The 16217-nt window shown below is 52.0% G+C and overlaps 1 protein-coding gene across 3 annotated transcripts in view; it reads right to left on the bottom strand.

Annotated features, from left to right (window-relative positions):
- SAMD4A (sterile alpha motif domain containing 4A) overlaps positions 1–16217 on the bottom strand; it is a 200673-nt gene that overhangs the window by 23283 nt on the left and 161173 nt on the right. For all 3 annotated transcript variants that reach the window (XM_045822366.1, XM_045822365.1, XM_045822367.1), the window contains 5 exons: positions 16089–16198; positions 13807–13893; positions 6630–6969; positions 5326–5411; positions 285–403 (listed from right to left, as the gene is read on the bottom strand). In XM_045822366.1, the coding sequence (XP_045678322.1) occupies positions 285–403; positions 5326–5411; positions 6630–6969; positions 13807–13893; positions 16089–16198 (742 nt within the window). The remainder of the gene's footprint in view (positions 1–284; positions 404–5325; positions 5412–6629; positions 6970–13806; positions 13894–16088; positions 16199–16217) is intronic.

Below are 16217 nucleotides of genomic sequence, written 5' to 3'. Positions count from 1 at the left end.
TGCTGGCATTCATTAAATCATACCCACTCTCTGCATCTGGGCTAACACTGTCATTTTGACAATGTAAACTGAGTTACAAAAGATCGCATTCAGCTCTTCCTCTGGGAATGCTTTCCCTCTACAGCCTTTCCCAACCCCACCTGTTTAAGGAATGCGACTTGGAACTTGCCCCAGGGCACCCTGGTGAACAAGGAATGCCCTGCCTCGTCCTGCCTCAGGAACCCAGGCAGGCGAGGAGGCACCTGGAACCACCATACATTGCAAAGAATGAAATCCCAACATACTTTCTTTGCTGTCGATATCCTGATATGTCTAGAAGGGTTTTCCGAGGGAAAGACCGAAAGAGCTTCTGCACCTGCTGTTTCCATGACAACAATCTTTTTTTCTGCGTCTCTGTAAATGCCTGCAAAAACAAACAGGACTTTTTAGTGGGTGACGCAGCCTGGCATTAGAGGGAGAAACATGCAATTAATAGGGGAAAACACTGGCGTTTCTGCAGTTGCCTTTTTCCCACCTGTTTCCAACCCGGTTCAAGCAGCAGTCAGTTTTATTTGTGAGCTGCCTGTATGGAAGATTCAAATTACTTGGCATTGGAGGTGCCTGGTAAAGTACATGGATTAAGCTTTTGATAACCCTCAGTTTTGGTTGCATTTCTGGCAGATCCATACCCACCTTCCTTTTCCTCTGACTCCACTCTGGACTCAATTTATTAACCAAGAATAAATTGCAAAATTGATTGTTGAATATGCTGGCTTTTGCAGGCCCCCTGCATTTTCATAATCAATGGAAATGCTAAACCACTCCAAAAATCAATTTGCTTGATGGTGTGTGGACACCCTGAGTGGTTAGCTGGGCTTTAGAGAATGGAGTATGTCGTCTCTGCGTTTCAGGGCTCGGCTGAGAAACCTCTGGTTAAGGGACCCTGTGCCCTACCAAAACCCCAGTGCGCGTCCAAACCTGAACTTCGTCTAACGTTTCGGAAGATGGGTAGATCTCATGACCCCTCATGTCTTTTCTAGTAAAATTGGTGTTTGGGGATGTTTTGCCTACCGCCCTGTAATAAATACACTGTCACGTACACCACGTCTCCTGTTGTGGGCACCGTGGCCCAGGAAAGGACTTTCAGGGGCTTTGTGTCTCCAGGGCGGAGACTCTCAAATTCACCGTCTATAGACTTCCCCGAAGACATGTCAGCACGCAGGTTCCGGGGCCCCGTCCTCCACGCCCAGAGCCCGCCTTCACAGATCTGGAGGGGACTCGGGGAGGCTACGTTGGCAGCAAGTGTCCCGGTAATCCTACTGCCCAAAGGACTTGGTCATGGAGTGTTCTAGAGGGTGAGGGACGCACACACAGCATAGGAATCTCCTGCCGGGCATGCGGAACTGTGGTCCACACACTGTGGGAAATCCGTCAGATTTGACAGATGAGCATTAACAATGATGGAAAGAACACGCCTAAGTAGTTTTGTCAATAAAGCGTGAAATTTAAGTAGCAATAAACTATTACTTAGAATAACAGACTACATGACTATATTCCATGAAGGTAATAGATTCCTGAAACAGAGAAAAAAAATGACAGCTTAATTTCTCCCAATGACATTGAATCTTTAAGGACCTAAACACAGGAGAGCTACCTGAACAAAAGCAAAAAATGTTAGTCATATTGTAGAAAAGTTATTTACTGGCAAAGCCTTTCCTCCTGGGTGACCTTAGCCAGGCAGCATTGAGGGTATTCATCAAGGAGGGCTGCCAGCTAAGAAACCTAGTGCAGAGCCCCTCTAAGGTGAGTGGCGGATGGCCTCATGGCCAAAAGGTTAGGACGTGGTTCTCCTCCAGGGTCTCTCTCATTTGTTGGTGATGCTTGGTGAGTGTCCAGATGCACTTGAGCACCTCTGAAAACAGCAAAAGGCAAACCCTTCTGCTGGATTAATACAGGGAAGGGTAGATTTTGCTGCTGACTAGCTTTATCCAGCCCAGTATTAAGTGAGGACACAAGGTGCAGGTGCCGTGGCCAAGATGGCTTGAGGAGGAGGGTCCAGACCAGTGGGTCAGAGAAAGGCCCCAGATGCATGTGGCAGGGAGTGAGCCCCACACACCCTCACATGAGTCTCTCTACCCAAGACTGTTTCTTCCAAAAACTGAGCATAGTAACATCCCTCTCAAAGAGCCACTGTCAGGTTTAAATAAGCTAACACCTGAAAAGCACTTAGAATATGTAGCACATGCCTGGCTCTTAGCAATGATTCAATACATGCTGCTCACAGATACTCTAACCCGACCTTTTCAGTGGCACAGACCAGCCCTTTGGTGGTGGTATATGAGGGTTCATCACAGTCCGTGTTCAACAGGTACCTTAGCCCCCAGCAAATGAGTTCAAGGTCTCAAAACTAGAGTACTGAGCTGGTCTGCAGCCAGCCTGAAGGACAGCCTGAGTTTCAAGTGACAAAGTTTCCCTTTATAGATGTGCGTTTAAAGAGTTTCCACGTATGAACATCAGTTCATACATGACATCTCCCGTGGTGGCAAAGAGCATCCAAAAAGATGGAAATGTAGACACCTCCACAGAGAGGTCAGATCATTCACCCAGCACAGGGGCACCAGGCTCACTCAGCTCCGGTTGCAGTCAGGAGCAAGCCCCTCAGCCGTGCCGAGTGAGTGTGGTTTTCCTCCATCCTGGAAGCTGCAGCTGGGAGGCACAGAGAGGAGCGAGGTCATGGCTGGCTCAGAGGGGTTTCTGAAAGCTGGCTCCTGTGCATGCATGCCTGCACTGCTGTTGCCATTGGCTGGGGTGGCCGGTGCTACACCTCAGCTCCTCCGCTGGCAGCTCTGGGTTGGGCTGGAGGGGAAGGAAGACTCCACACTACAGACCGCCCAGACATAACCAGGCAGCCACTACTGAATCTTCTCTCCCTGTCGGGCCCAGACCAATATGTCTGTCTGGAGGAAGATGTGTCCCGTGGCTTTTGTGGCTGGATTAAAAGCTTCATCAAGGGGACAAGAAATCATCTTCCTAGAACCTTCTCAAGGCAGCGAGGAGGCAAGACTCCTGGGGTTACAATCCATGAGACGAAATGATTGGTCTCAGATACAGAATTCAGAACTGTCCTGTCTTTCCTTTGACTACACTGGGGAGCCAGTCCCCTCATCCCCGGGGAGGAAGGCAGGCACCGTGGAAGTGTCAACACGCTCGCCTTCCAGGCGGCTGTGAAAGGGAGCCCTGTCTCTGGGGCCCAGGCTGACCTCCAGCGCGGATGCAGACTGCGCCTCCGAGGGCCTCACAGGGAGGGTGTGTTCTGCACACGCAGAATAACCCGAGGCTGTGGAAAATTATTCAGACGTGTTTCCTCTTTCTGAACTGAAATAATAAAGAGGTTTGAACAACATTTTCCTTTCCAAAGCAGAGTGCAGGCCCCCCTATCCTGACAGCAGTTCAGGCAAGCAGACCCGGCCCAAGCCCCTTTCTGCCCGTGACTCCGGTTACCGAGAGGCCCCCCTGCGGCAACGGGGCCTCCTGCCGGCAGATGAACCCACACAGTACCATCTTTGCATTGAATCACTTGGGCAATCGGGGAGGAAAAGTGGAAAGAAGCAGACAGAAGAGCCGGGATGCCAACGGAGGGCATGACGAGGCAGGACAGGGAGAAGAATCAGGCTGCAGCTTCGGGGCTGGTGCAGACCAACGAGGTAGCTGGAGGACTCGCTGCTTTGGCTCATGGGATCAGCAGACTTGACACCAGGTGGGGTCACTTGCCCTCCTATATCTTAAAAGCTCAATGCTGAGAGTGAGCGTGGGAGAGGAAGCAGGGACCTTGTTTGTCTTTTCAGAAGTTTAAAGGCTCCCTTTATCATGCCTCTGGAAATCCACCTTGACGGTCCTCCCCTAACAACACACAGAACCCCCAGCGCTGCCCTCTCTGCCGGGAGCACTCCTCTGCGTCCTTCCTTAGTCCCTGCCACTGAGACTCAGCTCGCCTTTCAGGGCTAGCTTAGGGGTGGTTTCCCTTCGAGGAGGCGCCTGTTTTTGCCTCTGGTAGGTGCCCAGCACTCCTCGTCCAGGCTGTAGGCACACCGGGAGGGCCTCATCAGAGGCTTTATCATCATGTATGTGATTGCCTGTCACAACGTAAGCTGCCTAGCCAGGGCCAGGGCGCTTAATAAGTATCTATGGAATGAATGAGTTCTAAAATTTGTCAATGTGCTCTTCTTTCTGTGGCTTTCTGCTGGTCAAAACAAGAGCAGGGGCAGGACTGGAAACAGAAAAAGGTTGAGTTGGAGTTGGGGAGAGGCGCACACAAGAGCTGATGCCGCTGTGAGATAAAATTGCAGAAACGAGAGGGTAGGGGGCAGAGGAGGCGTGGCTGGGGTGGAAGCCCAGAGGGAGACGGTACACCTGCAGTGAGGAGGGGCGGAGCCAGGCCTCGGAGGTGGGGGCCCCGGAGAACTGCCCACAGCAGCGGGAGGGTGGTGGGGGCGAGACCGCTGCCCTGGGTACCTCCTAAACTGGGCCCACTGGACTCCCAGGGTTCTGGCTGCCACCATGGCAAAGGAAAGGAGACGTGGAGGCCTTTACCATCTTATGTTCATGTCAATATCCCACAGAAGGACCTCAGTGCCCTAGATTTACCCAGTCCTAAGTTTCCTAAGGCCTAGACTTTGTCTCTGTGACTCTTTGGAGGAGGATTGCCAAAGAAGCCGTTGGGGTCATGGGTCTGAGGCACAACCACCTGTTCCCACAGGTCACTCGGGGCAGCTGAGACCAGTACCGGCCTCGCTTGGTGATGAAGGCTGCACTAGCTTTGCGAGTCGGGCAGGCCTGGCTCCAGCCTGCCTCAGTTACCCTTCAGAAGGGCGTATGGCGAATTACGATTCCCATAGAACTCACAAATCCACACGCGGAAGAATGGCCATGAAAACACATAACACACACACATTATTTCTTCTGCACGTTCCTTCTCCACCCCTCCCTCAGGTTCCCTGGAGCCAAAAGTGTTTCAAAACAAAACTTCTGCAAGACTTGAAAAGGTCAAGGGCCAGGTGCAAGGCTGTGCGCTAACCACGCCCCAGCCTCGACCCCTCAAAGAGGACTTCAGAGTCGGAAGCTTGTCTCCAGCCTTCTCCCTCACACCAGAGCTCAGTCTAGATGAGTTTTTGGTCACCCAAGTAATATACAAGCTGTGTTTAGGTTTGAGGCCACCACGGCGGAGCTATGTGACAGCTACCCCACAGAAACAAGTTGGCGGAGACCCAAATGATCCCATCACAGAAACGCTGAGAACCCCGTCTAAGCAATGAGAAAAAAAGCTTTGTGAAAACTGTACCAACTCACCTCATGAATCAGACACTTGTCTATGAGCTGCAAATAGGAACTTATATTTTCCTCATCAGGTCTGGAGACCAAGAGCTGTGTGCACACTGTGGAAAAAAAAAAAAAAAAGGAAGACGAATTAGAAAAATGCACACCCATCCTGACCTGGTGACCTGCCTCTGCTTTCCTCTCAGGACTAATACTCCGAGAGGGATGTGTGCCAGTGGCTTTATGTAAGGCTCACAAAGAGGGCCAGGAGGCTCCTCATTCCAGTGAAGTCAAAGCCTCGGTCACCACGGGAGCCCTCGCCTCGAGAAGCCCCTTTGATTAATTCCAGGCATACCATTCTATATTAAGCCTTCTGCAGTCCTTCCCGAGACAGACACTCTGGGAGAGGAAGAACGCAGCAGTGTCCTGAGCTCTATCTTTGAAAGGGGCTCCTTTTGAGAGGGAACTCAAAGGCATCAAAGACCATCGACGTTATCAGAGAGCAGTCTCCATGGTTTTATGAATGAACTGTGCCCCTCATTTGGTGGAATCAAGCCGGCCAGTGCTTTAGGATGTGAGGTGTGTGGGTGTGCTCATGAACGGGAAGCCTGCTCCTCCACCATTGGAGGGTTACTTCTCAAAGTGATACTCGCATTTATACATGTGCACCAGGACCTGGGCCCAGGGGAGGCCCAGTGTTGTCAGGTGGGAGGTGTGCTCTGACCCAAAGGGGCGTGTGTGAGTCCTGCCCTGCCCTGGAGACTCGGGCATGGCACGGCGTGGCTGTGGTCCATGCGTGGTCCAGGCTGACTTTGGCCCGGTGATTTTCAACTGGCGTGCTGTGACCATTTTTAAAACGTGGCACCTGACTATTTAGTCAGGGGCACTGACCTCTTTTCCTTTAGACTGTCAAATAAAAAAGTGACAACAGCCAATACAGCAATAGCCGTCTGGTGTGAATGAATCAAAAGCACACCTATGTTTTTTGTCATATCATCAAAAAAATATTTTTTGGTGTGCAGTAGAATTTCAGTAATAGGTTTATATGTGCCAGGAGATGAAAAAGGTTGAAAACTGCTGCTGTAGCCTGAGGGCCCAAGGCCCAGTGAGCGCTCTTCCAGCGGGGTGCAGCCCTGGCCTGGGGGGTGGGAGAGACCTGAGTTCCGAACCAAATACCTTCGCCCCCTAGGGCCACACTTCCTCATCTGTGCAGTGGGCTAATGACATGGACCCAGGGCGGGCGGGCCACCCAGCGCCCGGGGCAGCCCCTCGGGACTGGCAGCTCCGGTTAGCGGCGCTGAGAGAAGAGAAGGGGGAGGTGGGGAGTCAGGCTCTACCTTTCCCCATGACACGGGTGAACTGCCCGGGCAGGTCCCCCTCCGGCAGGGGTGCGACAGCCATCTCCCCATCACAGCTGCTCAGCTGGTGTGGCTGGAGCCCACCGCTGGCCCCGGGGGAGGTGGTGGCGGTGGCACCGGTGGCCGCAACACTGTCCTTGCAGTCGGGGCTCTGGCTCTCGGGGCCCATGAGCGAGGGCGGGTGCGGGTGCGGGGCCTGGGGCTCCCGGAGGCGAGCCTCGGGGGTGGCGCTTGGGGAGCTGTAGGCCTTGATGGGGGTCAGGATCATCTGGTGCAGCTCCTGGAGCGGGATGCGGAGGTTGCCCCCCTCGATGATGTCCTGGACGGTCAGAGGGAGAAGACCTCTGTTAGGGTCAGGGAACCCAACTCCGATGCCTTCCCTGCCCGCCCCGGTGGTTCCCAGACAGGACTAACCGCCCCTTCACCGTGACGTTCTCTGGAAAACCAACCATATTAATGTGATCATTCTAATATTAGCCCAGGCAGAAAACTTGGAATACACAGAGAGGTATAATGAGGAAAGTACACATCACCTGAAAACCCCCACCACCTAGGGATGATTACTGGAATGATTTTGGTCCATTTCCTGCATTTCTACAGTTCACACTCACACACTCCAGCTGCATGACAGAGTTGGGTCAGACGGTGGCTTCTTGTCCTGAGTGCCACTGGTTTCAAACAGAGGAACCTGACCCTCATGCCATCATTCAGTCCCCCACACAGGATCACAGGGTAGCGGTAAAAGCACAGACTCTAGGGTGGGTGTTGGGCTCAAATTCCGACACTACCATGTGACCTTGGGTAAATGACTTAACCTCTCCATGCCTCAGTTTCCCTGGGTATAAAATGAAGATAACACTCGTACCTGCCTCACCAGACAGTTGTGATGGTATTGACTTTCGTAAATTGCAGGTCAGTGTCTGTTTTCATGTCCTATGCTTCTTTGTTAGATTAATAAGTGAGCCCCTGCGTGCCAGGCACTGGGCTAGGCAGGGGGGTACGATGGGAAAGCCTTCAGGGTCCCTCAGAGAGTCTGCCTCCCACCGCGAGATGCACAGTCATTGTTCCAGAGGCTGAGGTGTGTGAGGGGAGGCTCTCGGAGGGGTGACACTGGGGCAGGAACCCACGGGAGCCTGGGCATGAGGGTCCTGGGAGAAAGTGCTGCAGGCAAAGGCCTTGGCGAAGGGGAAGGCACGGAGGGAGGGGCATGCCCTCAGAGGGAGAGGAGCAGCAGGGGGGCTGGCAGGAAAGCGGGGTGGGTGATTGGAGGAGGGTGAAAGATGGGACCCGAGGAGCCACGTGGGCCTGGGCGTGGAGGCCTGCCGGCGGAGGCAGGGACGCAGGCATGTCTTCTAAATGAATGGGAGTCCAGGGAAGGTTTGTCACAGGGGCATGATGAGTTCTACATGAATCATTCTAGGGAGAGAGACGTGTAAGAAAGACGTGCATTATGATGTATGTAACTGCATACACTATATACACAACTTTATAAATGAGATCCTTGTGCACGTGTAATTTGATATACTGGGCATTATATATTAGAAAAAGGAGTGGAAGTTGATCCTGACAGGTATTTACCTTCGTGCAGTTGCTCACAGAGGCGCAGAACAGGCTCAGACACCTGTGGTTGGAGGTTGGGACCGGGGCAGGGGTCTTCCCTGCACGGTGGGTGGGCCCAGGCCCCGGCCATGGCACTGCCCAATGTGCACACAGCAAGCCCTCGCCCTAGGCCCTGACTGCTAACGGAGGTATAAACCTCTGAGAGCACAGCATAGTGAGGGCATGGCTGTAGAAGCATGAGTACCAGTCCATTGCTGGGATCCTCTCTTACCAAGAAAAATTGCTTGATGATGTCAGGGAACACAAGCATGAGGAATGCAATCATTTCTGTGCCCAGACTTTCTAATCAATCAGTTAGTGAGGGGAAACCTGAGGACGGCAGCCTTGCACCGATGTGTTTCAGTTCTGGGCAGCGAAACACCAAAAGCTCTGCTCCGTCATTGGCGGGATCCTGCTTTGTCCAGGGAGTTGGAAGCACAGCCTGAACTGTACCTTCACCTAGTTGGCACCCAGAGGTTCTGAGGGAAGGGAAATGCTAAGTAGCCACCAGAATTATCTCAATCCTGGCCAGGGCCACTGTTGGGCCTTCTTGAAGGGAGAGAGCACATTTTTCTTTCTAAACCTGGCAGATGTGGCCATGGGGAGACCACCCACAGCCCGTGCTGGCAAGCCTGATGCGTGAGGTGGGGCGCTCCTGATCATTCCCAGTTTTCCTGCTGCCCAGACCGTGCTGGCCCTTTCCCAGAGTCTGGTACTGTCATGTGACTGCTCCTTTGACTTTGGATTTGGTAATCTGGTTCAGGGCAGAGCACATGGAGGAAGGCTAGCCGACTCATGCCAGGAGAGCACCTGCTGCCTTTTCTGACCCAACTGTGTGCCAGCTGGACTCCTGCCTTGAGGTCCTCCAGTTAGTGCCAACCTCCCAACCAGCACCTGGGGTGTGGGGGGTTCTGACCTCTTTGCCCAGCTCCTAACCAAGGACGGAAAGGAAAGGACAGAAGAGGTGAGGCTTCCCCATGAGGCAGAGGGCAGCCCATCTGGGCGATCGCATGCACCTTGCTGTGCCATCCCACATGGCACCTGCCAAGGAGGCAAGCAAATATGTGCTGTGACACTATCAACCGCCACTAGAGCCTCGCTTGCTCTTGTCCAGTGGCAAGAAGGCCACTGTAGGCTTACTCAGTGATGGGGAAGGAGATTTTGATTTTGCTATGAGCTGAGCTCCTTCAAACAAGAAACATTCCATAAGTTCAAATCTTATTTTATTCTACTGGGGACAACCACACCAAAAGGGAAACCATAAACATAATGAACAATGTCGGATGCTTTCAGAAAACAGAACTTAATCGGGAATCATGGAGAGTTTTGTTCTGTTTCCCCGGTAGACTTCAAACCACTGACTCAACGATAACACTCAACTGCCAGCTTCCACGGCGGGCACCGAGACCATCAGGTCACGTTCCTGACCCTTCAAAATGAGTTCCAGAACTCAACACCGAGCGCCCAGCTGAGAAGGAAAGTAGGAAATCACCCAGTGGGACGCAATCCGGTGCCCTGACTGGCTGTTGGAATTAATTCTCCATGTTGACAAAAATAGGGGCTCAACCCAAGACTCTGTGGGTCCTCATACCCACACCATAAGTACGACCCTGCATGACACACAAGAAGGCAAGAGCGAGGCTGCGTGCTCACTGACGTGACTGGCTGAGCAGCGCACGTGAGAACAGGTAACAGGAAGGATGGGTGGGCGCAGCTCTGGGCAGACAAGCCGGAAGGGACCTCCTTTCCGACAGTCACAGCCTTCCTGGCCTGGCTCTTTCAGGTCTTTAAGGAAGGGTGGGTAAGCCTTTCACAGGGCATTTAGTAGCAACCAGATGCAAATCATCTGGGAGATAGCAGCAGCCAGTGTCCCGGACACTTAGGCAACTGCCCACAGCCCCATCCTTGTCTTTGTGTGCGAAGAAGTGGACTTCCACACCATAGATGGAACTCCCGCATCTGCTTAAATCCATTCTTTCTCATTCATTCACAGACGTCTGCCGAACCCCACCAGGGGTCAGGTGCTGTTAGGCACCGGGGATCTAAAAACAAACACAACAGAATCCTGGCCCTAAGAAGCTTACAGTCAGTGGCTGGGGCCCATAGAGTGTGAGTGCACTGCCAGGACAGGGAGCTGCAGGAACGTGACAGAGAGTGTGAGTGTGCGTGTGTGTGTGTGTCCTTTTCCACGCAGGGCTCCCTGGCTCAGAGTATGGTTCCGCTTTACAGTTTGGGAGACAGCTGAAGAGGATGGTGAGTGCGTAAAAGCATGCAGAAACATTTTATCATTAAAGATAAATGTTGAAAAATCTGCCCCCAGGGACCATTCTAATCTCTTTCCTTTCCCACCAAATACCTTGAGAAGTCTACTCGTCCTTACCCCATGGCCTCACAGCCCATTCACACTCCGCAGCTCCTGGGTTTCCCTTCCGTCTTCTCCCAGCTCCCTGAAACCCTTCCTGTCACGGCTACTGGTGGCCTCCTAATGGCCAGTTCCAGGGGGCAGTGTTCAGTCCTCATCGTATGTGACACAGCCACAGCACCCAGTGAGACTCCCTCTTTCAAACTCGCTTGGACCCTCGGGTGGGCTCATTTGTTATTTATTGCTTCCCTATCTCGTGGTGCTCCTCAGGGTCTGTCCTCAGCTCTTGACACTCCACACCCTCCTGGGGGGACCAACAACCGTGTGCACACTGGTGACCCACACTGAGTCTCAGACCCCGGTGAACTCCAGACTTGCTCCTCTGGCCCCGACTGGCCATCCCCGTCTGGCTGTCCCACAGGGGCCTCAGGCTCAACCCATCACACTGAACTCCATGTCTGCCACATGAGGAGCTCCTCAGATATTTTTGGTTCCCAAATGCATGGTATCCAGGCCCAAGTCCCCTCCATATGCCTGGACTCCTGCTAAATGACTTTTCTGATCCTTCACCCTTAAACCCCCCACTTTGGCTCAAGGGCCCACCAAAACTGGCTGCAGGCTCCTAATGTGTCCTCCAGCTAGCATGGGCTCCTTCCTGGGTGGTCTCCTCACCACTGCAGTGTGGCGTGCTCCAACCCAGGAAGAGGTCCCCATCCAGGGAAGATGGCCTTGGAGATGACCGTGTCACACCTGGTTGTGAGAGTGCTGGCTACGTGTCTACCTGACACAATCAGCCCCGAGGGCCCGAGGCCTGGAACCCCGTGTTACTTGGCACGTATTACTCACAATTAGCCTCCAGTGGTGGGGTAAACCTAGCCCAAGGCAGCTGCTTGTCAGAGTTCAGTAACTGAGTGGAACAGCTCTGGAGGCAGACCTCTGGACACAGAGCTTATCAACAGTGGGTTTGGGTGGGAGCCCAGCTATCTCCTTAGAAATCTCCAGGTTCTATGTGAGGTCAGAATGCTCAGAGGCAGGGCGGGGTGACAGCATTTCCAACAGCATAATCAGCTAAGGGTGTCTGGAACACCACAGAAATGGCTGATCTGTGTCTGTCCTGGTGGTCTAAGTAGCAAACGGTTAAGGACAAGCCTTGCCCTTGAAGAGCAGGAGAAACCCAGGTCCCAGAGAAGGGAGAACAGAGCCAGGGGCCAAGTCCTCGGTGGATGCCGAGGAGAGGTTTGTCCCCACTCTGAGGCCATGGGCTCCTGAGGGGACGGACACACAGAAGTCTGAACTTGGGTGTTCTGAAGCAAGTTCAACATGACGGTCTCACAGACACCAGCTCTCCTCCTCAGAGAAGTCACACCAAATACACTGTTCACGGCTTTCCCCCGTTCACTGGCTGCTCTTGGGCTTTGCGTTGTGCTGCCATTTTCCCCAGGACTCCCATCCCTGTGAACCAGGGAGAAAGGGGTTTTGCAGAGTCGCTATTATTCTAGGTGTGAAATCTGGGATACAGAAAATGTCCCTGACTTATCAAAGGTTAGATGGGAAGTCGGGCATGTCAGGGCCGCCTGTGAAGCCTTGGGGCCCCGTGTCCCCACATGCTGATTCGGTCCAAGACAGCAGGGAGCACGGCTCATGGCGGCTCCATCTCTGTCTTTCAGGCGAGCGTGTCCTCGCTGACGGGATAGGAACGGCCTCCTGACGGCTGCTCCAGGAATACAGGGTGGGGGTAAACGCACTCTTTCACCAGGACACGTAGCGATCGAATCCTTGTGCAAAATGTTTTCTGTGCTTCCTACTAGGTAAGGTGAAAACTGGCCTTTTCAATGTTCCCCCAAAGAGAACAGTTTCTTATATTAAAAATGGCAACAATCACTCTGTTGAACAAACTGCTTGGTAAGGCAGTTAGCATAAAGTTATGAGCAACAATAATAACCTAAAGTTCACTTGGACAGGTCACTGCCATTTGTGATAAATTAATTGTGAACAGGCCTTTCACTATGGATGTGCATGTGAGTAAGCCTCTGACTGTCCATCCAGAGGTTTTAAAAGCAACCTTTCTTATAAAGTATACATACATATTTTATAAATATATTACTTCATATTTTATGTACCATGCATTAAATAGAACTATGTCATGTAAAATTATATACACATTTTTGTTAAAAGTTTAAAAAAAACCCCTCCCACTGCATTAAAATGTTTATGTGCTCACAAAACTTGCTTTGGCCCTACCCACCCCAGCACTCTGCTCCCTTCCCAAGGCACCCTGGGACAGCTCAGGAGGTGGCCACCGAGCTCAGCAGGCAGTGGGGGCGGGGCCTGCAGAGCTTCCCACCCGCCACTCCCACCACCCCCAGCAGCAGGGCCCAGAGTCCCGACTCTGGGACTCTGGGACGCAGGTGGAGCGCGCTCGCTGAGTGCGGACCAAGGCCTGCTCTCCTTTGGACCTTAGATGAAATCACAAAGTCACCAAGTCCTAAAAATGACATCGCTGCCAGAGTGATGCCCGGATACAAAGATAGGACGAGAATGTGTTTAGGCAGCACACAAAGAGGGACAGTGGCAGCTGATAACTGCTTTTAACACCGGAATAAACTCTTTTTCAGCATTTGGCATTTTTGAGATGGTTCCCATCAGAGTCACGGGGACCCATTCTGTTGTTACGTTCAAGTGTGAAATTGCTCTCCGGAGAGCCCCTGTGCCCGTCTGCCCGGTGATTCTGATCCCTCCGGTGACCCTGGAGCACCCCCGTGGGCGCTGGCCTCTGGGGGGCGGCGGCTTTTCTCAAAACCCAGCCCTTCCCTGGGCGGAGGACAGGGACGGAGCAGCTCTGCACATTCCCTGCACTGTTCTGTCAAGATTTAGCCTCTAATCTCTACACCTGTCCTGAGGCAGCGGGAAGGACACAAGAACTGATTAGATAGCACTTCTGCAGTGCTCCGGGTTGGCCGCCGCAGGCTGCCGGGGCTGGGCAGGCAGCAGGACAGTTCACAGGCACCTTACAGAGGAGCATGAATAACCAGGAAGCTTTACTTCAGAGTCATTTCGTTTCTTCTTCCTTTGTTAAAGACACAGCGTGCACACGCCAAGGCCTGCCAATGGCACTCACTTTTCAACTGCGCAGTGTCCCTGGTCCAGCTTCCCACGATGAAGGGAGAAATTTTCTCTCAGCTGGGAATAACTTACCCTTTCCAAAGACTTCAGGAGGTTTTGTCTTTCTTTAAGCTTCTGAATACTGATGACAATTTTGTGTCTTGCGCCTTTGGTAACATTCTGTAATTAAATAAAAGTTGTATTTAAAAATATTTTTAAGAATCAGCGTAGAGACTCTTGGAGGCTCTTTCGTATTTTACTGTTTGCTTTGTTTCCATACGCTTGCAGACTAGGAAAAAATATCTATTTGTCTCTCTTTAGTAGCTATTGTTACAAACCTCTTCTTACTAAACATTCTACCTGCAGCTGGTTGCCTGTGTGTCTGTGTCTTTTGCCGCACACTTTAGGGGAGAGAGTGACAGCTAGAACAGCTGATCAGCCCACCCAGCATGAAATTTCCTCATAGTCTTAACAGACCATTTTTAGGTCATACACTTCTCTTCTCCAGGTTTTACCATCCCAGCCCCTCCCAGGTCCCCTGAAGGCTCCAACCCCACACAGACACGCGTGGGTTTCCTCAGTCTTTCCTGTTCCCCGTCTCGAGATGTGGAGCCCAATACGGCTCTCACCTGGTGTCTCCACACACAGGCGGTCTTCGTCAGCACCCAGCTCCCCTTTGGTCTCCACAAAAAACCCTTAAACCTGTAACTCAGTGGTCATTTCAGGTAAGTGATGAGGATTCACACACAGGGCTGTGGATTTTGTCTTAATTGTGTAGCAACAACTAGCTTAAGGATTCAGTTTAACACTTGTTAACTGTACATACTGCAAATTTCCGATCAGAAGGGCCTTTCTGAGATCAGGTCTCTAATACACGCTTCTAGCAACTGTTCACTGAATTCCTCTTAAAAAAGGGAAAGGTGGGAACATCAGCTGTATCTCCTTTACTTAGAAAAATTAAGTTGTCCAGTGACACCTGAACTCACTCTCGAGATGAATCACTGGGGGCACATTTCTGTTTGGCCTTGACTTTGGGCTAACATGGATAGAATTACTCGGAAAGTGCTGGCCTCTGGCATTGCCCCTTCGGTGTCAGTTATTTCTTGTTTTTTTTTCTGAAGTCGAACAACTGATGACTTCGATTTTCTCCCTCAACTATGACTCAAAGACAAGCATGCTCTCAGAATCAGTTCCCATCAATTCCTGGGATCCCGAGGAGCAGTCGAGATGGAAAAGGCAGTGGGAGAAGGGTCAGGACATTGAAGTTAGTGTGTGTCACTCTCTGAGAATGTGCAGTGACTCGGGTTTTGTCTGGTGTCCCGGGCTGGGGCTCGGCCAGGCCGGCAGAGGCCGACTGAGGGTGAGTGAGCACTGGGAGCCCGGCGGTCTGCTGGGAGGTGTGTGTCCAGACCAGCTCTGCCCCGAATGGTACCATATCCTCTTCCTGCAGGGGAAATACTATTAGCCTGTTCAGACCATTAATTCTTCTAAATCACTCCTCAAAGGAAATGGAGGTCAATTTAAAACATGCAAATGGCATTTTAAACAAGGGCAACAAAGACATCAGTCAGACCTACTCACTGGAGCACAGCGTGCTAGGAAGCACGCATCGCTTCGGGGGTGCTGTGGACTTTCCTGGCCTTTGGAAGCCACACTTGGGGCGAGGTGCCTTAGAAGAAAGGAGGAACTTTGTCCTTTATGGGACGCAGAAGGGAAATGAGATCTGAGACCTGGGCTAATGCCATCTCAGTAACTGTCCCTTGTTATCAGAGGTGGTTAGAGGGGAAAAAAATATTGTACAACTTACTCTGATCTCAACTAAGACCAGTCTGAACACGTTTTTGTACAAGTGTTGGGAAAGCTTTTCGGCATGACCTGGTGCCTCTGCTCAGTAATTACTAGAACTCAGCTGATCTGTAACCAGACTGGGCAATAGACAACCAATCCTTCTGTCATTCCCCAAACAAGCAAGCCCTCGTCGGGCAGAGGGGAGGAGGAGGGAAGGAATGCAAATACGTGACACGGCTTCTGTGAGGCCTTGGTCTAATGTTCTGTTTCTAGGAGATGCCACTGATTCCTCCCATGCACCCTTGAACTTAGCGAGTGCACCTACGTTAAGCTGGTTTCACAATACCCATTTCACCGTCATTTGCTTGGTGGTCATCTGCCTGTTTTCCATTTCCTACTGGGCCCTGAAGGCAAGAACGGAGCCTTACTCACCATGCAATGCTGGTCAGCACCTGGCAAGTCCTCAAAGACAAGCTACCAGTAGGTATGAGTACAGATAAGGTCTGTCTTGGACTGGAACTTCAGGTTCCACCTGGGACACAGATGGGTAGTTTTCTTCTCAGGGGACAGTCCTCTGAGGCACTTACCTGAGCCTCCAGCTGGCACTCAGTGAGGGCCATCATTTCCTCGTAGGTCATCTGGGAGAACAGGGCAGCGTACTTGTGCAGGCGGAGGCTCTTCAGCCAGGCTGGAACATCTGTGGTTTGAGATGTGCA

Source organism: Phyllostomus hastatus, unplaced genomic scaffold (genome assembly GCF_019186645.2).
Source record: "Phyllostomus hastatus isolate PE091 unplaced genomic scaffold, TTU_PhHast_1.1 phas_scaffold_501, whole genome shotgun sequence".
Lineage (NCBI taxonomy): Eukaryota > Metazoa > Chordata > Mammalia > Chiroptera > Phyllostomidae > Phyllostomus > Phyllostomus hastatus.
This window is presented reverse-complemented; position numbering and strand designations above follow the sequence as displayed.